The 23,821-nt window shown below is 39.4% G+C and overlaps 3 protein-coding genes across 6 annotated transcripts; 1 reads left to right on the top strand and 2 right to left on the bottom strand.

Moving 5' to 3' along the window:
• Nucleotides 1–454: 454 nt before the first annotated feature.
• Nucleotides 455–1,836, bottom strand: Or49a (Odorant receptor 49a). Its single transcript, XM_017254597.2, has 4 exons — nucleotides 1,049–1,836; nucleotides 789–990; nucleotides 568–723; nucleotides 455–511 (listed from the first exon to the last, which is right to left on the bottom strand). The coding sequence occupies exons 1-4, from the start codon at nucleotides 1,834–1,836 to the stop codon at nucleotides 455–457; spliced, it is 1,203 nt and encodes a 400-aa protein (XP_017110086.2).
• Nucleotides 925–19,459, top strand: Cpr49Ad (Cuticular protein 49Ad). Of its 3 annotated transcripts, XM_070278213.1 has the most exons (5): nucleotides 925–985; nucleotides 1,054–1,650; nucleotides 3,250–3,503; nucleotides 3,566–3,983; nucleotides 19,193–19,458. In XM_070278213.1, the coding sequence occupies exons 3-5, from the start codon at nucleotides 3,405–3,407 to the stop codon at nucleotides 19,261–19,263; spliced, it is 588 nt and encodes a 195-aa protein (XP_070134314.1). In that variant the 5' UTR covers nucleotides 925–985; nucleotides 1,054–1,650; nucleotides 3,250–3,404; the 3' UTR covers nucleotides 19,264–19,458. The 3 variants fall into 3 exon arrangements, with proteins under 3 accessions (XP_070134314.1, XP_070134315.1, XP_043066817.2); XM_070278214.1 differs by having other exon boundaries at nucleotides 956–1,650; XM_043210882.2 differs by lacking the exons at nucleotides 925–985; nucleotides 1,054–1,650 and having other exon boundaries at nucleotides 3,449–3,503; nucleotides 19,193–19,459.
• Nucleotides 19,460–20,015: 556 nt separating this feature from the next.
• On the bottom strand, nucleotides 20,016–22,936 carry Cpr49Ac (Cuticular protein 49Ac). Of its 2 annotated transcripts, none has more exons than XM_017253845.3 (7): nucleotides 22,784–22,936; nucleotides 22,398–22,533; nucleotides 21,974–22,000; nucleotides 21,524–21,674; nucleotides 21,440–21,455; nucleotides 20,916–21,079; nucleotides 20,016–20,847 (listed from the first exon to the last, which is right to left on the bottom strand). In XM_017253845.3, exons 1-7 carry the CDS (start codon nucleotides 22,820–22,822, stop codon nucleotides 20,400–20,402), a joined length of 981 nt encoding a protein of 326 aa, XP_017109334.2. In that variant the 5' UTR covers nucleotides 22,823–22,936; the 3' UTR covers nucleotides 20,016–20,399. The 2 variants fall into 2 exon arrangements, with proteins under 2 accessions (XP_017109334.2, XP_017109335.2); XM_017253846.3 differs by having other exon boundaries at nucleotides 20,017–20,847; nucleotides 22,488–22,533; nucleotides 22,784–22,935.
• Nucleotides 22,937–23,821: the final 885 nt, after the last annotated feature.

Raw genomic sequence — 23,821 nt, 5'->3', positions numbered from 1 at the left:
TGGTTCTAACAGATCTAAAGGTACTTACGCTGTCTTATCCGTCTGGGGATCTCACGAGTGAGTCTCTTTGGGCTTAGTTTATTAATGTGATTTATGCAAATTGATAGACAACTCAAATGGCAGAGGAACCGATCTGGAGAAGCACGTGGGTGTTGTCGATTACGGCGCATGGCTAATTAATGCAAATCGCGGCCGAGACATTTGATACGCGGGAGTGGGCCTCTGGCAACTCCCCCTAATCCGAAGCTCTCAACCTTTAGATTGTTAAATATGTTTCTTAACTATTTCCCATAGTCTAAATTACACAAACCCAAAGCATGATCGGTGTGTGACTATAATAATATTTTTTGAGGTATTGTGGTTTCAAGAACTTATAAAAATAGCTCAAATATCTTTAAGTATATGTAAAAAAAATTTATTGACTCTAATAAATAATAATATACATCTCTTTCTTTTACTTTCCAACAGTTTGTCTCATTACAGCAAAGAATCGATAGGTAATGGTCATTAACTGAAAAAAAATACAAATTAAAAACTTAAAACTACATTATTTCACCAGCAACTTACTGTTTTAAAAGTATCAAATGATATAATGATAATGCCCCTGGCGGATATTTCTGAAGGACGCTGGGAACGTGCCATAATAAAAAGAGTATCCTTCATATAACTTATGGAGCCTTCATACCACTTTTGTTCATAAGCAGCAGCACCAATTTTTGTGCTCTACAAGGGGTATCGATTTTTTTTTTAGTTTTATATATTAATTACTTATAAATCCCTATGCTTACCACATCTATTAGCATCTGCCCATAGGAACTAACCATATAAAATTGGGCCGTCACACTGAAAAAAAGCATCAAATAGGAAATACCTTCTATATTAAAACCCTGCACCACACTATAAAAAGCCATGCAACAAAGTAAACTGGCAGTTGTGAAAAGATTGGAGGCCAACAAGAGACCAAATATTTGATTGACATCCTTTTGTAAGCTGTAGATTAGATTTTGATATAAATAAAGTTACTAATTGACATGATATTGTTATTCACCTAAGAAAAACCTGATGTCTGCGCACCAGGTTTGCCAAAAAATCAAGATCCTCATGTTCCCTTTTCCGATTTGGCAAGTACGATGCTAAAATCTTGGCCAAGAAAGCAAAATGCATTGATATTTGACTGGATACACACATCATCCAGAGATCAGTGCCGAGACTAACATTCACTATGAACTGACTGTAGGTCAGGTCTATGATATAGGCCAAAATGTAGCCCTTAGGGGTTTGTGAGTCAAAACTCAAACGCGTGGGAAAAATACGTAAGTAGAGGAAGTCGGATTTTCCGATGCCTATGGCAAACATAATACAAGATTGGAGGAGCGGGTGGAAAGCCATCAGAATCATAACCAGATAATAGAAATACATGACACTGCGAGTGGTACGCGAAAAGAAGAAGCTGTTCACATCATACTGCCTTCTTTGATCCACCTCCATGGGATACAGATCCTTTAGGTTGTTGATGAGGACCTTTAACTTTTTTCGGTACACCATGAAAGTGAAAAACTTCACCTGAGCACTGAACATGTAGAAGAAGTGCAGACCTTGCCGCATTACTTTGGATGGACTTCCGGCCACGGACTCCCACTCCAGGATCCTGTAAGTCACAAAGATCGATTCGTAGAGACTAGAAATTACACACAGGACGAAATAGCAGCGCATCAGAATGCTTTGCCACCGAGGCCGCACAGAACCCATGAGATCGTAGCCCAGGCTCTTAAACATTATTTCCGCCATGTAGGAGAAATCCTTGAAGGAACGTTGCTTCTGCGTGACTTCTGACATTTCGATCCAATATTTGGTGGCCACGAACTGGTTACCGGTTTTCTCGAAGACTTGGTTTTATACTCGTTAAAGGGTAAGAGGGTCGCTCACCACAAAATTTCACTGTAGTGAATAAATTATGTTCTAATTGTTTTGCCACCCACAGGTGGGACAATTTGTTAAAGTGTGGAATGCATCATTTATATTCTAATTACTACACTTTAAAAATTTACCAGGAGCCGATAAAACGGAACCATTTTCTTGGTATTCATTGCACTCCCAGAAGGTGGTGATCTATAAAACAAAAAATTAAAATACATCTTAGACACTTCTTGGCTTATAAAATGAATATTTAAAAACAAATGGTAAATAAATTCAAGCCAATTAATTAGATGGCTAATATTCAGCGGCTCGTTTATGCAAATCAGCTAATAAAGATCTATTGTCCGAACTAGGGGCGGGTCGTACAGCTCTTATTTAACGCATTCCGTGGCTATAGAAATCGAAACCATAAAATACACGAATGGCCGATGTTTGGACACAAATGGTCCCAGTTGAGATCCCAGTTGGGTTATGTTTTGATTGGAAATCGCGTTTGTGTAGACTTTTAGGTTCAGACTCTGATTGCTTATTGATCACAATTTGTTAGTTTCTCAGCCTATTTTATCGAATGCTAATTTTGGTAGTTAAGCCTAGGGAAGGGGAGCGTCGATTAAGGCAATTAATAAAACCAAAACCTGCCTGGCCGGCACGTGACTTTGTTGGCTAGTGTAGTAGACACACAATTACATGGCTGTTGCTGCATCCGTTGAGTGCCACCGAATCGCACGCGAAATGTGAAGGTCGGCGTTGCAATCGAGACGGCGAATTCTCCCCCCTCAGAGATCTTCTCTCTCCATGTCACCCTGCCACCCATCCACCCATCCATCCAATTTCAACTTCATTCATATTTATTCATGTGGTCGGGTCTCAAGTATCTCATTCATGCTTTATTCACCTCTGGTGGAAACAATAAATTATATTTGAGGCAATTGAGCGGAGTTACTAAGAAATACTTTAGGAAACTGCCCATATATATGGAAAAGAAAGTTAAAAAACATCTTTAATCTAAGAACAAAATACTCGTCTCAAGGAAATTAAAAACTTTCGAAGCATAACCAATAGTAACCCTTTCTATATTACACGTGCATTATTATGAAAAAAAAAAAACAAAAAACATAACTCAATTCCTATTCATTAAAATCTCAAAATTCACTACCGTATAACATTTCTATAATCCAATTTTAAATTTATATATTCATAAGTATGTATGTCTAAATACGAATTAATACTTAACGCCCCCCAGCTGTGTTTTCGGGCATTTTTTAAGTGTATTCTGTTAACCGTTTTGCTCCAAGATGCTCCAAAGAGCATCTGTTTTTTTTTTAATTATAGACAAAAGAACCGCGAATTATACTAAAACCCAATCTAAATTCTAAACGGAAATTGACAAACTCTCCGGCTCGTCGCCCCGAATTTTTTTGACCGAATACAATGAATTTTATGGCCAGAAATCCGATGCTTATGCAAAATTTGCTTTTTGGATCTGAATGATGGTTATAAAACGATCTGTTTGGATCAAAATGTGTTACAGTTCTGTCGGACAGTTCACCGTTGAAAGACGTCCAATCACAATGTCTTTGAAGCTGGTAAATGCTGAGCTAATTTCATCAAAAAATAAAACCTTTAATCTAAAATCGTGTTTCTTCAGTTTTCGTGCCTCTTTGTTTTGGCCTTGTTTGCCTTTGCCTGTGAAGGACAGACCCAGTACAATCCCTATCTTCGAAACCCCTACTACCGGGACCTGTACTACCGGAACCGCGATCTGTACAACCTGCGTCGCTTTTACGATGGCTTCTACAAGAAGTACAATCCCTACATTGCTGCCGCCCAGGCCAGGATTGTGGAGCAAGCCAACGATGTGAACTACGGTGCTGGAACCTATGCCTACAGCTATGAGACTGAGAACGGCATCCACGGAGAGGAGAAGGGTATTCCCGTAAACACTGGTAACCGCGAAGACCAGGAAGAACAGGTGGAGGGCGCCTACTCCTATATCACTCCCGAAGGTCTGCGGGTGGGAGTGAAGTACCTGGCCGATGCCAATGGTTTCCGTCCAGTTGTCACATGTAAGTACTTAATATTGTTTCATTATACATATATTATACTTATGTATATATGTATATATCTTATTTATAATCGATCCCTTGATGGGATCCCTTGATTCCTTGAAAATGGGATTTTTCCCTCTATGGCCCACAGTGATGGCTATGTCTCCCCCAATCCTGTTCCGATTCTCAAGTGTAGTACCTTAAACGATTTCTGGATCGATTCTCAGCCATTCTGAGTCAAACTCCTAATACAAAATATTTTCTGATTTTTGGTCCATTTTTCGCTATGGGGTGCCTTAAAAATGAGATTTTGCCCTATAGGGTCCACAGTGATGGCTATATCTTCCCCAATTCTTATCCGATTCTCGAGCAGAGTACCTTAAACGATTTCTGAATCGATTATCCGCCATTCTTCATCAAAATCCTCAGACAAAATATTTTTAAATTTTGTGTCCATTTTTCTTGATGGATCCCCTTGAAAATGGGTTTTTCCCCTATAGGGTCCACGGTGATGGCTATATCTTCCCCAATTCTTATCCGATTCTCAAGCGGAGTACCTTAAACGATTTCTAGATCGATTCTCCACCATTCTGCATCAAAATCCTGAGACAAAATATTTTTTCGATTTTTTGTCCAGTTTTCTTGATGGATCCCCTTGAAAATGTGTTTTTCCCCTATAGGGTCCACGGTGATGGCTATATCTTTCCCAATTTTTATCCGATTCTCAAGCGGAGTATCTTAAACGATTTCTAGATCGATTCTCCACCATTCTGCATCAAAATCCTGAGACAAAATATTTTTTCGATTTTTGGTCCATTTTTCTTGATAGGTCCCCTTGAAAATGGGGTTTTCCCCTATAAAATGGTCCCCTTGAAAATGGGGTTTTCCCCTATAGGGCCCACGGTGATGGCTACATCTTCCCCACTTCTTATCCGATTCTCAAGCGGAGTACCTTAAACGATTTCTAAATCGATTCTCCACCATTCTGCTTCAACATCGTGAGACAAAATATTTTTTCGATTTTTTGTCCATTTTTCTTGATGGATCCCCTTGAAACCATTTTCCCCTATAGTGTCCACGGTGATGGCTACATATTCCCCACTTCTTATCCGATTCTCAAGCGGAGTACCTTAAACGATTTCTAGATCGATTCTCCACCATTCTGCATCAAAATCCTGAGACGAAATATTTATTCGATTTTTTGTCCATTTTTCTTGATGGATCCCCTTGAAACCATTTTCCCCTATAGGGTCCACGGTGATGGCTATATTTTCCTCAATTCTTATCCGATTAGGGTCCACGGTGATGGCTACATCTTCCCCACTTCTTATCCGATTCTCAAGCGGAGTACCTTAAACGATTTCTAGATCGATTCTCCACCATTCTGCATCAAAATCCTGACACAAAATATGTTTTCGATTTTTTGTCCATTTTTCTTGATGGATCCCCTTGAAACCATTTTCCCCTATAGGGTCCACGGTGATGGCTATATTTTCCTCAATTCTTATCCGATTAGGGTCCACGGTGATGGCTACATCTTCCCCACTTCTTATCCGATTCTCAAGCGGAGTACCTTAAACGATTTCTAAATCGATTCTCCACCATTCTGCTTCAACATCGTGAGACAAAATATTTTTTCGATTTTTTGTCCATTTTTCTTGATGGATCCCCTTGAAACCATTTTCCCCTATAGGGTCCACGGTGATGGCTATATCTTCCTCAATTCTTATCCGATTCGCAAGCGGAGTACCTTAAACGATTTTTAAATTGATTTTCTACCATTCTTCATCAAAATCCTGAGACAAAATATTTTTCCGATTTTTTGTCCATTTTTCTTAATGGATCTCCTTGAAAATGTGTTTTTCCCCTATAGGGTCCAAGGTGATGGCTATATCCGATTCTCAATTCTTATCCGATTCTCAAGCGGAGCACTTTAAACGATTTCTAAATTGATTTTCTACCATTCTTCATCAAAATCCTGAGACAAAATATGTTTTCGATTTTTGGTCCATTTTTCTTGATGGGTCCCCTTGAAAATGTGTTTTTCCCCTATAGGGTCCACGGTGATGGCTATATCTTCCCCAATTCTTATCCGATTCTCAAGCGGAGTACCTTAAACGATTTCTAGATTTTCCACCATTCTGCATCAAAATCTTGAGACAAAATATTTTTTCGATTTTTTGTCCATTTTTCTTAATGGATCCCCTTCAAACTATTTTCCCCTCTAGGGTCCACGGTGATGGCTATATCTTCCCCACTTCTTATCCGATTCTCAAGCGGAGTCCCTTAAACGATTTCTAGATTGATTCTCAACCATTCTGCATCAAAATCCTGAGACAAAATATTTTTTCGATTTTTTGTCCATTTTTCTTGATGGGTCCCCTTGAAAATGGGGTTTTCCCCTATAGGGTCCACGGTGATGGCTATATCTTCCCCACTTCTTATCCGATTCTCAAGCGGAGTACCTTAAACGATTTCTAGATCGATTCTCCACCATTCTGCATCAAAATCCTGAGACAAAATATTTTTTCGATTTTTTGTCCATTTTTCTTGATGGATCCCCTTGAAACCATTTTCCCCTATAGGGTCCACGGTGATGGCTATATCTTCCCCAATTCTTATCCGATTCTCAAGCGGAATACCTTAAACGATTTCTAGATTGATTCTCAACCATTCTGCATCAAAATCCTGAGACAAAATATTTTTTCGATTTTTTGTCCATTTTTCTCGATGGATCCCCTTGAAAATGTGTTTTTCCCCTATAGGGTCCACGGTGATGGCTATATCTTCCTCAATTCTTATCCGATTCTCAAGCGGAGTACTTTAAACGATTTCTAAATCAATTCTCCACCATTCTGCATCAAAATCCTGAGACGAAATATTTATTCGATTTTTTGTCCATTTTTCTTGATGGGTCCCCTTGAAAATGGGGTTTTCCCCTATAGGGTCCACGGTGATGGCTATATCTTCCCCACTTCTTATCCGATTCTCAAGCGGAGTACCTTAAACGATTTCTAAATCAATTCTCCACCATTCTGCATCAAAATCCTGAGACGAAATATTTTTTTGATTTTTTGTCCAGTTTTCTTGATGGATCCCCTTGAAAATGTGTTTTTCCCCTATAGGGTCCACGGTGATGGCTAAATCTTCCCCAATTCTTATCCGATTCTCAAGCGGAGTACCTTAAACGATTTCTAGATCGACTTTCCACCATTCTGCATCAAAATCCTGAGACAAAATATTTTTTCGATTTTTTGTCCATTTTTCTTGATGGGTCCCCTTGAAAATGGGGTTTTCCCCTATAGGGTCCACGGTGATGGCTATATCTTCCCCACTTCTTATCCGATTCTCAAGCGAAGTACCTTAAACGATTTCTAGATCGATTTTCCACCATTCTGCATCAAAATCCTGAGACAAAATATTTTTTCGATTTTTTGTCCATTTTTCTTGATGGATCCCCTTGAAACCATTTTCCCCTATAGGGTCCACGGTGATGGCTAAATCTTCCTCAATTCTTATCCGATTCTCAAGCGGAGTACCTTAAACGATTTCTAAATCGATTCTCCACCATTCTGCATCAAAATCCTGAGACGAAATATTTTTTCGATTTTTTGTCCATTTTTCTTGATGGGTCCCCTTGAAAATGGGGTTTTCCCCTATAGGGTCCACGGTGATGGCTATATCTTTCCCACTTCTTATCCGATTCTCAAGCGGAGTACCTTAAACGATTTCTAAATCAATTCTCCACCATTCTGCATCAAAATCCTGAGACGAAATATTTATTCGATTTTTTGTCCATTTTTCTCGATGGATCCCCTTGAAAATGTGTTTTTCCCCTATAGGGTCCACGGTGATGGCTATATCTTCCTCAATTCTTATCCGATTCTCAAGCGGAGTACTTTAAACGATTTCTAAATCAATTCTCCACCATTCTGCATCAAAATCCTGAGACGAAATATTTATTCGATTTTTTGTCCATTTTTCTCGATGGATCCCCTTGAAAATGGGGTTCCCCTATAGGGTCCACGGTGATGGCTATATCTTCCCCACTTCTTATCCGATTCTCAAGCGGAGTACCTTAAACGATTTCTAGATTGATTCTCAACCATTCTGCATCAAAATCCTGAGACAAAATATTTTTTCGATTTTTTGTCCATTTTTCTTGATGGGTCCCCTTGAAAATGGGGTTTTCCCCTATAGGGTCCACGGTGATGGCTATATCTTCCCCACTTCTTATCCGATTCTCAAGCGGAGTACCTTAAACGATTTCTAAATCAATTCTCCACCATTCTGCATCAAAATCCTGAGACGAAATATTTTTTCGATTTTTTGTCCAGTTTTCTTGATGGATCCCCTTGAAAATGTGTTTTTCCCCTATAGGGTCCACGGTGATGGCTAAATCTTCCCCAATTCTTATCCGATTCTCAAGCGGAGTACCTTAAACGATTTCTAGATCGACTTTTCACCATTCTGCATCAAAATCCTGAGACAAAATATTTTTTCGATTTTTTGTCCATTTTTCTCGATGGATCCCCTTGAAAATGGGGTTGTTCCCCTATAGGGTCCACGGTGATGGCTATATCTCCCCACTTCTTATCCGATTCTCAAGCGGAGTACCTTGAACGATTTCTAGATTGATTCTCAACCATTCTGCATCAAAATCCTGAGACAAAATATTTTTTCGATTTTTTGTCCATTTTTCTTGATGGGTCCCCTTGAAAATGGGGTTTTCCCCTATAGGGTCCACGGTGATGGCTATATCTTCCCCACTTCTTATCCGATTCTCAAGCGGAGTACCTTAAACGATTTCTAAATCAATTCTCCACCATTTTGCATCAAAATCCTGAGACGAAATATAATATTTAGTCGATTTTTTGTCCATTTTTCTCGATGGATCCCCTTGAAAATGTGTTTTTCCCCTATAGGGTCCACGGTGATGGCTATATCTTCCTCAATTCTTATCCGATTCTCAAGCGGAGTACTTTAAACGATTTCTAAATCAATTCTCCACCATTCTGCATCAAAATCCTGAGACGAAATATTTATTCGATTTTTTGTCCATTTTTCTTGATGGGTCCCCTTGAAAATGGGGTTTTCCCCTATAGGGTCCACGGTGATGGCTATATCCGATTCTCAATTCTTATCCGATTCTCAAGCGGAGCACTTTAAACGATTTCTAAATTGATTTTCTACCATTCTTCATCAAAATCCTGAGACAAAATATGTTTTCGATTTTTGGTCCATTTTTCTTGATGGATCCCCTTCAAACTATTTTCCCCTATAGGGTCCACGGTGATGGCTATATCTTCCCCACTTCTTATCCGATTCTCAAGCGGAGTACCTTAAACGATTTCTAAATCAATTCTCCACCATTTTGCATCAAAATCCTGAGACGAAATATTTAGTCGATTTTTTGTCCATTTTTCTCGATGGATCCCCTTGAAAATGTGTTTTTCCCCTATAGGGTCCACGGTGATGGCTATATCTTCCTCAATTCTTATCCGATTCTCAAGCGGAGTACTTTAAACGATTTCTAAATCAATTCTCCACCATTCTGCATCAAAATCCTGAGACGAAATATTTATTCGATTTTTTGTCCATTTTTCTTGATGGGTCCCCTTGAAAATGTGTTTTTCCCCTATAGGGTCCACGGTGATGGCTATATCTTCCCCAATTCTTATCCGATTCTCAAGCGGAGTACCTTAAACGATTTCTAGATTTTCCACCATTCTGCATCAAAATCTTGAGACAAAATATTTTTTCGATTTTTGTCCATTTTTCTTGATGGATCCCCTTCAAACTATTTTCCCCTATAGGGTCCACGGTGATGGCTATATCTTCCCCACTTCTTATCCGATTCTCAAGCGGAGTACCTTAAACGATTTCTAAATCGATTCTCCACCATTCTGCATCAAAATCCTGAGACGAAATATTTTTTCGATTTTTTGTCCATTTTTCTTGATGGGTCCCCTTGAAAATGGGGTTCCCCTATAGGGTCCACGGTGATGGCTATATCTTCCCCACTTCTTATCCGATTCTCAAGCGGAGTACCTTAAACGATTTCTAGATTGATTCTCAACCATTCTGCATCAAAATCCTGAGACAAAATATTTTTTCGATTTTTTGTCCATTTTTCTTGATGGGTCCCCTTGAAAATGGGGTTTTCCCCTATAGGGTCCACGGTGATGGCTATATCTTCCCCACTTCTTATCCGATTCTCAAGCGGAGTACCTTAAACGATTTCTAAATCAATTCTCCACCATTCTGCATCAAAATCCTGAGACAAAATATTTTTTCGATTTTTTGTCCAGTTTTCTTGATGGATCCCCTTGAAAATGTGTTTTTCCCCTATAGGGTCCACGGTGATGGCTAAATCTTCCCCAATTCTTATCCGATTCTCAAGCGGAGTACCTTAAACGATTTCTAGATCGACTTTTCACCATTCTGCATCAAAATCCTGAGACAAAATATTTTTTCGATTTTTTGTCCATTTTTCTCGATGGATCCCCTTGAAAATGGGGTTGTTCCCCTATAGGGTCCACGGTGATGGCTATATCTCCCCACTTCTTATCCGATTCTCAAGCGGAGTACCTTGAACGATTTCTAGATTGATTCTCAACCATTCTGCATCAAAATCCTGAGACAAAATATTTTTTCGATTTTTTGTCCATTTTTCTTGATGGGTCCCCTTGAAAATGGGGTTTTCCCCTATAGGGTCCACGGTGATGGCTATATCTTCCCCACTTCTTATCCGATTCTCAAGCGGAGTACCTTAAACGATTTCTAAATCAATTCTCCACCATTTTGCATCAAAATCCTGAGACGAAATATTTAGTCGATTTTTTGTCCATTTTTCTCGATGGATCCCCTTGAAAATGTGTTTTTCCCCTATAGGGTCCACGGTGATGGCTATATCTTCCTCAATTCTTATCCGATTCTCAAGCGGAGTACTTTAAACGATTTCTAAATCAATTCTCCACCATTCTGCATCAAAATCCTGAGACGAAATATTTATTCGATTTTTTGTCCATTTTTCTTGATGGGTCCCCTTGAAAATGGGGTTTTCCCCTATAGGGTCCACGGTGATGGCTATATCCGATTCTCAATTCTTATCCGATTCTCAAGCGGAGCACTTTAAACGATTTCTAAATTGATTTTCTACCATTCTTCATCAAAATCCTGAGACAAAATATGTTTTCGATTTTTGGTCCATTTTTCTTGATGGGTCCCCTTGAAAATGTGTTTTTCCCCTATAGGGTCCACGGTGATGGCTATATCTTCCCCAATTCTTATCCGATTCTCAAGCGGAGTACCTTAAACGATTTCTAGATTTTCCACCATTCTGCATCAAAATCTTGAGACAAAATATTTTTTCGATTTTTGTCCATTTTTCTTGATGGATCCCCTTCAAACTATTTTCCCCTATAGGGTCCACGGTGATGGCTATATCTTCCCCACTTCTTATCCGATTCTCAAGCGGAGTCCCTTAAACGATTTCTAGATTGATTCTCAACCATTTTGCATCAAAATCCTGAGACAAAATATTTTTTCGATTTTTTGTCCATTTTTCTTGATGGGTCCCCTTGAAAATGGGGTTTTCCCCTATAGGGTCCACGGTGATGGCTATATCTTCCCCACTTCTTATCCGATTCTCAAGCGGAGTACCTTAAACGATTTCTAAATCGATTCTCCACCATTCTGCATCAAAATCCTGAGACGAAATATTTATTCGATTTTTTGTCCACTTTTCTCGATGGATCCCCTTGAAAATGGGGTTGTTCCCCTATAGGGTCCACGGTGATGGCTATATCTTCCCCACTTATTATCCGATTCTCAAGCGGAGTACCTTAAACGATTTCTAGATCGATTCTCCACCATTCTGCATCAAAATCCTGAGACAAAATATTTTTTCGATTTTTTGTCCATTTTTCTTGATGGATCCCCTTGAAACCATTTTCCCCTATAGGGTCCACGGTGATGGCTATATCTTCCCCAATTCTTATCCGATTCTCAAGCGGAATACCTTAAACGATTTCTAGATCGATTCTCCACCATTCTGCCTCAAAATCCTGAGACAAAATATTTTTTCGATTTTTTGTCCATTTTTCTTGATGGATCCCCTTGAAAATGTGTTTTTCCCCTAAAGGGTCCACGGTGATGGCTAAATCTTCCCCAATTCTTATTCGATTCTCAAGCGGAATACCTTAAACGATTTCTAGATCGATTTCTAGAATATTTTTTCGATTTTTTGTCCATTTTTCTTGATGGATCCCCTTGAAAATGTGTTTTTCCCCTATAGGGTCCACGGTGATGGCTATATCTTCCCCACTTCTTATCCGATTCTCAAGCGGAGTACTTTAAACGATTTCTAGATCGATTTTCCACCATTCTGCATCAAAATCCTGAGACAAAATATTTTTTCGATTTTTTGTCCATTTTTCTTGATGGATCCCCTTGAAACCATTTTCCCCTATAGGGTCCACGGTGATGGCTATATCTTCCTCAATTCTTATCCGATTCTCCAGCGGAGTCCCTTAAACGATTTCTAGATTGGTTCTCAACCATTCTGCATCAAAATCCTGAGACAAAATATTTTTTCGATTTTTTGTCCATTTTTCTTGATGGGTCCCCTTGACAATGGGGTTTTCCCCTATAGGGTCCACGGTGATGGCTATATCTTCCCCACTTCTTATCCGATTCTCAAGCGGAGTACCTTAAACGATTTCTAAATCGATTCTCCACCATTCTGCATCAAAATCCTGAGACGAAATATTTATTCGATTTTTTGTCCATTTTTCTCGATGGATCCCCTTGAAAATGGGGTTGTTCCCCTATAGGGTCCACGGTGATGGCTATATCTTCCCCACTTCTTATCCGATTCTCAAGCGGAGTACCTTAAACGATTTCTAGATTGATTCTCAACCATTCTGCATCAAAATCCTGAGACAAAATATTTTTTCGATTTGTTGTCCATTTTTCTTGATGGGTCCCCTTGAAAATGGGGTTTCCCCCTATAGGGTCCACGGTGATGGCTATATCTTCCCCACTTCTTATCCGATTCTCAAGCGGAGTACCTTAAACGATTTCTAAATCAATTCTCCACCATTCTGCATCAAAATCCTGAGACGAAATATTTATTCGATTTTTTGTCCATTTTTCTCGATGGATCCCCTTGAAAATGTGTTTTTCCCCTATAGGGTCCACGGTGATGGCTATATCTTCCTCAATTCTTATCCGATTCTCAAGCGGAGTACTTTAAACGATTTCTAGATCGACTTTCCACCATTCTGCATCAAAATCCTGAGACAAAATATTTTTTCGATTTTTTGTCCATTTTTCTTGATGGATCCCCTTGAAACCATTTTCCCCTATAGGGTCCACGGTGATGGCTATATCTTCCTCAATTCTTATCCGATTCTCCAGCGGAGTCCCTTAAACGATTTCTAGATTGATTCTCAACCATTCTGCATCAAAATCCTGAGACAAAATATTTTTTCGATTTTTTGTCCATTTTTCTTGATGGGTCCCCTTGAAAATGGGGTTTTCCCCTATAGGGTCCACGGTGATGGCTATATCTTCCCCACTTCTTATCCGATTCTCAAGCGGAGTACCTTAAACGATTTCTAGATCGATTTTCCAGCATTCTGCATCAAAATCCTGAGACAAAATATTTTTTCGATTTTTTGTCCATTTTTCTTGATGGATCCCCTTGAAACCATTTTCCCCTATAGGGTCCACGGTGATGGCTATATCTTCCTCAATTCTTATCCGATTCTCCAGCCGAGTCCCTTAAACGATTTCTAGATTGATTCTCAACCATTCTGCATCAAAATCCTGAGACAAAATATTTTTTCGATTTTTTGTCCATTTTTCTTGATGGGTCCCCTTGAAAATGGGGTTTTCCCCTATAGGGTCCACGGTGATGGCTATATCTTCCTCAATTCTTATCCGATTCTCAAGCGGAGTACCTTAAACGATTTCTAAATCAATTCTCCACCATTCTGCATCAAAATCCTGAGACGAAATATTTATTCGATTTTTTGTCCATTTTTCTCGATGGATCCCCTTGAAAATGGGGTTGTTCCCCTATAGGGTCCACGGTGATGGCTATATCTTCCCCACTTCTTATCCGATTCTCAAGCGGAGTACCTTAAACGATTTTTAGATTGATTCTCAACCATTCTGCATCAAAATCCTGAGACAAAATATTTTTTCGATTTTTTGTCCATTTTTCTTGATGGGTCCCCTTGAAAATGGGGTTTTCCCCTATAGGGTCCACGGTGATGGCTATATCTTCCCCACTTCTTATCCGATTCTCAAGCGGAGTACCTTAAACGATTTCTAAATCGATTCTCCACCATTCTGCATCAAAATCCTGAGACGAAATATTTATTCGATTTTTTGTCCATTTTTCTCGATGGATCCCCTTGAAAATGTGTTTTTCCCCTATAGGGTCCACGGTGATGGCTATATCTTCCTCAATTCTTATCCGATTCTCAAGCGGAGTACTTTAAACGATTTCTAAATCAATTCTCCACCATTCTGCATCAAAATCCTGAGACGAAATATTTATTCGATTTTTTGTCCATTTTTCTTGATGGGTCCCCTTGAAAATGGGGTTTTCCCCTATAGGGTCCACGGTGATGGCTATATCTTCCCCACTTCTTATCCGATTCTCAAGCGGAGTACCTTAAACGATTTCTAAATCAATTCTCCACCATTCTGCATCAAAATCCTGAGACGAAATATTTTTTCGATTTTTTGTCCAGTTTTCTTGATGGATCCCCTTGAAAATGTGTTTTTCCCCTATAGGGTCCACGGTGATGGCTATATCTTCCTCAATTCTTATCCGATTCTCAAGCGGAGTACTTTAAACGATTTCTAAATCAATTCTCCACCATTCTGCATCAAACTCCTGAGACGAAATATTTATTCGATTTTTTGTCCATTTTTCTCGATGGATCCCCTTGAAAATGTGTTTTTCCCCTATAGGGTCCACGGTGATGGCTATATCTTCCCCAATTCTTATCCGATTCTCAAGCGGAGTACTTTAAACGATTTCTAAATCGATTCTCCACCATTCTGCATCAAAATGGTAAGACAAAATATTTTTTCGATTTTTTGTCCATTTTTATTGATGGATCCTCTTGAAAATGGGGTTGTTCCCCTATAGGGTCCACGGTGATGGCTATATCTTCCCAAATTCTTATCCGATTCTCAAGCGGAGTACCTTAAACGCTTTGTGGATCGATTCTCCACCATTCTGCATCAAAATCCTGAGACAAAATATTTTTTCGATTTTTTGTCCATTTTTCTTGATGGATCCCCTTGAAAACGTGTTTTTCCCCTATAGGGTCCACGGTGATGGCTATATCTTCCCCAATTCTTATCCGATTCTCAAGCGGAGTACCTTAAACGATTTCTAGATTGATTCTCAACCATTCTGCATCAAAATCCTGAGACGAAATATTTTTTCGATTTTTTGTCCATTTTTCTTGATGGGTCCCCTTGAAAATGGGGTTTTCCCCTATAGGGTCCACGGTGATGGCTATATCTTCCCCACTTCTTATCCGATTCTCAAGCGGAGTACCTTAAACGATTTCTAAATCAATTCTCCACCATTCTGCATCAAAATCCTGAGACGAAATATTTATTCGATTTTTTGTCCATTTTTCTCGATGGATCCCCTTGAAAATGGGGTTGTTCCCCTATAGGGTCCACGGTGATGGCTATATCTTCCCCACTTCTTATCCGATTCTCAAGCGGAGTACCTTAAACGATTTCTAGATTGATTCTCAACCATTCTGCATCAAAATCCTGAGACAAAATATTTTTTCGATTTTTTTTTCCATTTTTCTTGATGGGTCCCCTTGAAAATGGGGTTTTCCCCTATAGGGTCCACGGTGATGGCTATATCTTTCCCACTTCTTATCCGATTCTCAAGCGGAGTACCTTAAACGATTTCTAAATCAATTCTCCACCATTCTGCATCAAAATCCTGAGACGAAATATTTATTCGATTTGTTGTCCATTTTTCTCGATGGATCCCCTTGAAAATGTGTTTTTCCCCTATAGGGTCCACGGTGATGGCTATATCTTCCTCAATTCTTATCCGATTCTCAAGCGGAGTACTTTAAACGATTTCTAAATCGATTCTCCACCATTCTGCATCAAAATGGTAAGACAAAATATTTTTTCGATTTTTTGTCCATTTTTCTTGATGGGTCCCCTTGAAAATGGGGTTTTCCCCTATAGGGTCCACGGTGATGGCTATATCTTTCCCACTTCTTATCCGATTCTCAAGCGGAGTACCTTAAACGATTTCTAAATCAATTCTCCACCATTCTGCATCAAAATCCTGAGACGAAATATTTATTCGATTTTTTGTCCATTTTTCTCGATGGATCCCCTTGAAAATGTGTTTTTCCCCTATAGGGTCCACGGTGATGGCTATATCTTCCTCAATTCTTATCCGATTCTCAAGCGGAGTACTTTAAACGATTTCTAAATCAATTCTCCACCATTCTGCATCAAAATCCTGAGACGAAATATTTATTCGATTTTTTGTCCATTTTTCTCGATGGATCCCCTTGAAAATGTGTTTTTCCCCTATAGGGTCCACGGTGATGGCTATATCTTCCTCAATTCTTATCCGATTCTCAAGCGGAGTACTTTAAACGATTTCTAAATCGATTCTCCACCATTCTGCATCAAAATGGTAAGACCAAATATTTTTTCGATTTTTTGTCCATTTTTATTGATGGATCCCCTTGAAAATGGGGTTGTTCCCCTATAGGGTCCACGGTGATGGCTATATCTTCCCAAATTCTTATCCGATTCTCAAGCGGAGTACCTTAAACGCTTTGTGGATCGATTCTCCACCATTCTGCATCAAAATCCTGAGACAAAATATTTTTTCGATTTTTTGTCCATTTTTCTTGATGGATCCCCTTGAAAACGTGTTTTTCCCCTATAGGGTCCACGGTGATGGCTATATCTTCCCCAATTCTTATCCGATTCTCAAGCGGAGTACCTTTAACGATTTCTAGATTGATTCTCAACCATTCTGCATCAAAATCCTGAGACAAAATATTTTTTCGATTTTTTGTCCATTTTTCTTGATGGATCCCCTTGAAAATGGGGTTTTCCCCTATAGGGTCCACGGTGATGGCTATATCTTCCCCACTTCTTATCCGATTCTCAAGCGGAGTACCTTAAACGATTTCTAAATCAATTCTCCACCATTCTGCATCAAAATCCTGAGACGAAATATTTATTCGATTTTTTGTCCATTTTTCTCGATGGATCCCCTTGAAAATGGGGTTGTTCCCCTATAGGGTCCACGGTGATGGCTATATCTTCCCCACTTCTTATCCGATTCTCAAGCGGAGTACCTTAAACGATTTCTAGATTGATTCTCAACCATTCTGCATCAAAATCCTGAGACAAAATATTTTTTCGATTTTTTGTCCATTTTTCTTGATGGGTCCCCTTGAAAATGGGGTTTTCCCCTATAGGGTCCACGGTGATGGCTATATCTTTCCCACTTCTTATCCGATTCTCAAGCGGAGTACCTTAAACGATTTCTAAATCAATTCTCCACCATTCTGCATCAAAATCCTGAGACGAAATATTTATTCGATTTTTTGTCCATTTTTCTCGATGGATCCCCTTGAAAATGTGTTTTTCCCCTATAGGGTCCACGGTGATGGCTATATCTTCCTCAATTCTTATCCGATTCTCAAGCGGAGTACTTTAAACGATTTCTAAATCAATTCTCCACCATTCTGCATCAAAATCCTGAGACGAAATATTTATTCGATTTTTTGTCCATTTTTCTCGATGGATCCCCTTGAAAATGGGGTTGTTCCCCTATAGGGTCCACGGTGATGGCTATATCTTCCCCACTTCTTATCCGATTCTCAAGCGGAGTACCTTAAACGATTTCTAGATTGATTCTCAACCATTCTGCATCAAAATCCTGAGACAAAATATTTTTTCGATTTTTTGTCCATTTTTCTTGATGGGTCCCCTTGAAAATGGGGTTTTCCCCTATAGGGTCCACGGTGATGGCTATATCTTTCCCACTTCTTATCCAATTCTCAATCGGAGTACCTTAAACGATTTCTAAATCAATTCTCCACCATTCTGCATCAAAATCCTGAGACGAAATATTTATTCGATTTTTTGTCCATTTTTCTCGATGGATCCCCTTGAAAATGTGTTTTTCCCCTATAGGGTCCACGGTGATGGCTATATCTTCCTCAATTCTTATCCGATTCTCAAGCGGAGTACCTTAAACGATTTCTAAATCAATTCTCCACCATTCTGCATCAAAATCCTGAGACGAAATATTTATTCGATTTTTTGTCCATTTTTATTGATGGATCCCCTTGAAAATGGGGTTGTTCCCCTATAGGGTTCACGGTGATGGCTATATCTTCCCAAATTCTTATCCGATTCTCAAGCGGAGTACCTTAAACGCTTTGTGTATCGATTCTCCACCATTCTGCATCAAAATCCTGAGACAAAATATTTTTTCGATTTTTTGTCCATTTTTCTTGATGGATCCCCTTGAAAACGTGTTTTTCCCCTATAGGGTCCACGGTGATGGCTATATCTTCCCCAATCCTGATACGATTCTCAAGCGGAATACTTTAAACGATTTCTAGATCGATCCTCCACCATTCTGCAAAGGATCGGAGAGGTCGCCTTTACTCAGTTGCGCACTTTTGACCAAAATTATAAAACCCTCTGCAAGGGGGTCTTGACTTGAAACTTTCCCCAAACCCATCTTTCCTTTGTTCGCAGTATATAAATAAGTCGGATACGGTCGGTATTGGCCGGCTATATCCTATAGCTGGCATATAAGTGAATAATCGGAAATTCAAATTTTGTCATTTCAAATTGCATAACGGTTGACTATATCTTATACCTGCCATATAAATGAACGATAGGAAATGGTATTTGGTAAAAATATCAACCTTGGTGTATTTGAAGATAAAATATTGGGACTATTTTTTAGATTTTTTATTGTATTGAATTGGATATATTATGAAATTTTCATAAGGATCGGCCAACTATATCGGCCGTTTCTTTTTCCGATGTATGTATATCGGGCATGGGTATATCAACTTCTGCTCCGCCGTAAGTTCGCTTTCCTTTCTTGTTATTTATGTATTATTTTTCCAATATACCTATATTTATTGAAGTTTTTTATATTCCAGATGATGGTGTTAACTCAGCTTTTTATGCCGGACAGCCTGCTCCAGCCAACGTGGTCATAACTAAGCACTAAGTACACGCTGCTCCTAAAAATAGTTATTTATAGTACGGAATACGTGTTCCCCCTTCTTTAGCTGTTTTAAAATAAATAAAAGTCATACAAATTATAAAAAAGGCATATTTAAATATTAGGAACAGCGAAGGTAGCCATTTTTGTTTAAATTTTATTGATTATTGTCTATTAAGCTTTTCGAGTAAGAAACGCCTTAAAAGCTCTTCTCGATTTGAAAATCAGCTGGAAAGTGTGCTGCGACTTCTAAAGTTGTAAACTAAAAATAAGATTGGGAAGTTGATGAAACATCTACAATTTTCGAAACAGAGAAATCAAAAAAGTTTAGAATGTAAAAAAATATATTATGTATAACCAGCCAGTACCCCAGAAAAAGCAATTTTAATTTAGTAAATTTTCTTCTACATTATTATATTGTAGTTCTAGTATTCCCAACAAGGTCGTTTTGAAAACTAGAAACGAAAAAACTGGGTCAAATCCCGCTTATCGGAATTGTGGGGCATACCCGGCTTTGAAATATATATTATTAAGCAAATATGTACATTGATTAAGACTTGTTTTCGGTCTCGCCATAGAGGGTTCAACAAACCCATTAATATTTAGCAGCCCGTATTGTGTTTATTGTGTATTGAAAATTTTTAATTCAAATCGCCGAAATGTCAGACACGATTATCAATTGTGATGTGACCTCCAGGTTTCAAGGGCTATTTAATATGACTGATCTTCGAGTTCTTGAGAATGAAATTCTTGTAATTTATAACAAAATATTTAGTGGGCTTTATTGCGTATAAACCACATAACATACTTATTATCTTATGCATAGCAACAAATTCGAAAGGTTCGTCGGATACGAATAAACACGAAATAACATAAATACGAACATTTTCCGGCTGCCACTTGAATTTTTCACAATTTCATAAATTTTTTAGTGGATCCTTTTTTTTGTGGTTTTGCGATAGCTTGTTATAGTTTTTGCCTGGAATGTTCACTCGGCAAATGCGGGGGGTTGGGGGGGGGGGGGGAATGGAGTTGGGTTTTTGGGTTCTAAGTGGACTAGGACGTGTTTTTTGGGAACTCTTCAGGGGTTAGTGGGACTTGTGGCTATGGATGAGGAGGGGCACTGCACTGGATACTGTATCTTAGTGTTTCAGTGCCGCCATCTGCTCGCGCTCGCGCTTCTGCTCCTCGCGCTCCTCCTCCTCGGCCAACTCCATCTCGTGTTCCAGCATTCGGATCTGCTCTGTCAGCTCCTTGGACAGCTTCTTTGTGTGCATGGACTTGATCTGCGCCTTAATTTCCTTGGTCATGTGGTTAATGCGAAAACCTCGGTGGTCGAACTGAGCTCCACCTTGTGCCTTATGCTGCTCCTCCACGTACTTGAGGGCGCGAGCGATGGCCTCGGGAATTGGGGGCGGAGTGGGGATGTGCTCGCCCTCGGGCATAAAGCCGCCGTCGTTGGAGTGGTAGTTCACGCGGTATAGCTTGCCGTCGTCGCCAGTGTACTCATACAAGCCCTTTGCGTGGGTTCCACCATTGTGGTGGAGCTTGGCCTGTTCCTCGCCATAGATGCCGTTCTCAGTCAGGAAACTAGTCGTGGAACAAATAAATAAATAATAGATCGGGAACTAAGAGAAAAAAATTATATTTACACTTACGCATGATCGTATTTGTCCTTCTTCCGAATCTCCTCCTGGTGCAGGATCTTGTGGCGACCCTCATCGTCGTAATTGAACAGGATACTCCTGGGCGTAGTGGTGGTCGTGGTGGTGGTGGTCGTCGTCCTCTTGGTGGTTGTAGTTGGTTTCTTCGTGGTCGTGGACTGCGATGGTTGGTGTGGGTGTTTTTGTATTCATATTCGTTTTCTTTTGGTTGTGAGTTGCCAGGTGTATGCGTGTAGTTGGCATGCATGTGTGGTGGCAGGGTTGCGGTGTTTTTGGAGGGAAAAGGTTGGGGGTCATGCAGGATATCACTTTTGCTTGGGTGGGTTATGAAAGCATGGGTTTTGGAATTTAAATTTTGGGAAAATGTGGTTCTCTGTGGTGGCCGGATATCGGAAATCGTGGAGGGATCGTGGGATATCTTAGTACTGGGTGCTCGGTTGGAGATGGTTTTGCGGTTCATGATCGGGGAAGCCGTACTCCAAGCGGATTTCTGGTACATTAAACTCAGCGTTACTTACTGTGTACAGGTCGTGGCTGTAAGTTAATTAGGATTGGTTAATATACATAAGTATCATCTTGGCTAGTTGCCAAGTCAGACTCACTTGTAGGGCCTGGCATCGTGGACATAGGGAATATTGAGGCCAGCATACGGTCCATAACCACCATCATAGGGATATGGTATGTGATGGTAAATTCCCAGTTCGCGATGATCGCTTACATGCTGGTAGGGCTGGGGCATGTGGTGATAGCGACCTTGAGGATTAAAATAAAACTTTAGTTAGAGGGTTAATAAAATAACAAGACTTGTTTGAGTGTCTTTGGTGAGTGATCTGAGGTTGAAACTATTCAAATTTTACATATCTACCAGTAGATATTTACAGAATTAATTAGTTTCTTTATATTTTGTGTACAAACTTGCAGTTGTTTGAGAGTTCATTTTAGATTTTTGAATTTCGGGTTTACCCAAAGTAAGCCAAAGTTCCATCTGCTTTTTGTGTGAAATGAGATGACTGTTTTGTGCAAAATGGGCGTTGTGTGCTTCAATGTTTTACCTAAACCATCCTGTGCACCACTCCGGCCTATAAGAGATTGAGTGTTTAATACAATGGTGCTAAAATAAGAAAGGTTCTTGTTTTTTGTTAGTGACTGAAGCTCAGCTCAAGGCAGATTAAAACGTATACTAAATACTGCATTTCTATTTACATTTTCGCTAATTAATTTGGCAGCCTTGAGCTTGAACTTTGCGGAGAGTCAGAAGATTATTGGAAAAAGTGTGTTATCGATTATCATCGAGTATTCACAATATTATATATACAATGGGATTATTGGTTATATATAGTCTATACTATATAGTTAGTATCTGGGCAAGTCGTGGCTTGCTTTTCAGTTTCGATTTCAGTTAGTAGGCGTCAGCTTCATCGGCATGCAGTCAGTGGGCGTGGCAGGATTATTTTTGACTCGATTTCTCAAAAATACCTTCGTTCTGGGAACTGGCATGGTAACGTCCATCGTCTTGGGCGCGATAACGGCCGTCGTTAGAATTATGTGGTGAAACCGTATACTTGCCATTGTCATCGGGGACGGGACTGGTGTGGCAGACAGCAAAGAGGGCCTGCGAAAGGGGATTTTTTAGCCATTAAATCTAATCAATTTGGATAATTTTTTTTTAAGAACTAAGAGGGAGGGTTAAACCGGCAGTTGAATTGACTTTTGGCCACACATCATGCAGAATTCACTTGCGGATTTTGAAGATGATGTCTGACTTTCCCAAAAATAATATTTCAGACTTTTTCAAAGACTTGATATTTGAATTATTTGATATTTGGATTCACACTTGTAAGGATAATCCATTCACTACTCACCACCACCAAGGAGAAGCACAGGATGGACTTGGTGAACATGTTTGTTGATTTGAATTCCTGTATCCTATTTGGGAAGTAATGTCCTGTGAACTGATGTGACTGTATAATCCTGCTCTGAGGGCGATTGCAACAGGAATGTTTGGTTACCGTTCAAGTACACCAGATTTATATAGAAATATGCCAGGTTCGCAGTCGCAGTCACAAAACTCAGATCTGAATCTCAGATCGCGGATCGCGTTTCTCTCGACGCATTTCGACGCTCCTAAAAATTCTCCGAGAGATTCGTCGGTTTACTTCGGTTCATCTCCACGAAAAAAAAAAAAAAATTAAAGCTAAAAACAATTAAATCTTTTGTGGAGAGGAGCTCTGAGAAGCTGCTCCCTTTCGTTTTTTAGGCAGACGATTAGCCGGCTCAGTTCTTCTCAGACTTGGCTCCCAAAAACAATAATTTATATAAGCATCAGTGGCGCAAATACTTGTAATTACATATATAATCAATTAACCAATTTAACTTATTGTGTTCTGGACCAGAAACAAAAAAGGTTCATCGATCAAAAATTCCTTTTAACTATGTTACAATGATTTTGGCCTTTTGATGACTCATCATTCTGTATATTGTTTACACAGATTTGTGCAAAGAAATTCCCATGTTTTTATGGAGCATTGTCATTCGAAATTCTACCGAACAAGTCGACCGAATCAGTTTTTGGATCCATTTTTATGAAGCTGATAATTGAAGGTGAGGTTTGGGTCAATGAAGACGTCACTTGTTTATTAATTAAACAAAATGTTTATTAGTCTAGCAGGGAAGAAACGTTTTTGTTTTAATTCAAGAAGGTGACTAAAAGGAATTTTACCATGTTGATTCCTATTTTTAGGCTTTTATTTACATAGGTTTTTATTTCTTTAATGCCCGGCAATGGAAACCATTAATACCATACTTCCGATAACTCCGCCCATTAACTTCACAGCTTAAATCCGAAGCTAACAAGTTGTGGCAACCGATGAAAACGTTGAGATACATATCCCAACTACCTG

Source organism: Drosophila bipectinata, chromosome 2R (genome assembly GCF_030179905.1).
Source record: "Drosophila bipectinata strain 14024-0381.07 chromosome 2R, DbipHiC1v2, whole genome shotgun sequence".
NCBI lineage: Eukaryota > Metazoa > Arthropoda > Insecta > Diptera > Drosophilidae > Drosophila > Drosophila bipectinata.
The sequence above is the reverse complement of the archived record's forward strand: the minus strand, read 5'-3'. Positions and strand labels throughout refer to the sequence as shown.

Coding starts and splice junctions, on each gene's coding strand:
- Cpr49Ad (XM_070278213.1), top strand. CDS start 3,405: ATGATGGTTATAAAACGATCTGTTTGGATCAAAATGTGTTACAGTTCT. Junction 3,504..3,565: donor TCACAATGTCTTTGAAGCTG/GTAAATGCTGAG, acceptor GTGTTTCTTCAG/TTTTCGTGCCTCTTTGTTTT. Junction 3,984..19,192: donor TTTCCGTCCAGTTGTCACAT/GTAAGTACTTAA, acceptor TTTATATTCCAG/ATGATGGTGTTAACTCAGCT.
- Or49a (XM_017254597.2), bottom strand. CDS start 1,836: ATGTCAGAAGTCACGCAGAAGCAACGTTCCTTCAAGGATTTCTCCTAC. Junction 724..788: donor GGCAGATGCTAATAGATGTG/GTAAGCATAGGG, acceptor TACCCCTTGTAG/AGCACAAAAATTGGTGCTGC. Junction 512..567: donor CATTTGATACTTTTAAAACA/GTAAGTTGCTGG, acceptor ATTTTTTTTCAG/TTAATGACCATTACCTATCG.
- Cpr49Ac (XM_017253845.3), bottom strand. CDS start 22,822: ATGTTCACCAAGTCCATCCTGTGCTTCTCCTTGGTGGTG. Junction 21,675..21,973: donor TGGTGCACAGGATGGTTTAG/GTAAAACATTGA, acceptor TTAATCCTCAAG/GTCGCTATCACCACATGCCC. Junction 20,848..20,915: donor AAGGACAAATACGATCATGC/GTAAGTGTAAAT, acceptor TTCCACGACTAG/TTTCCTGACTGAGAACGGCA.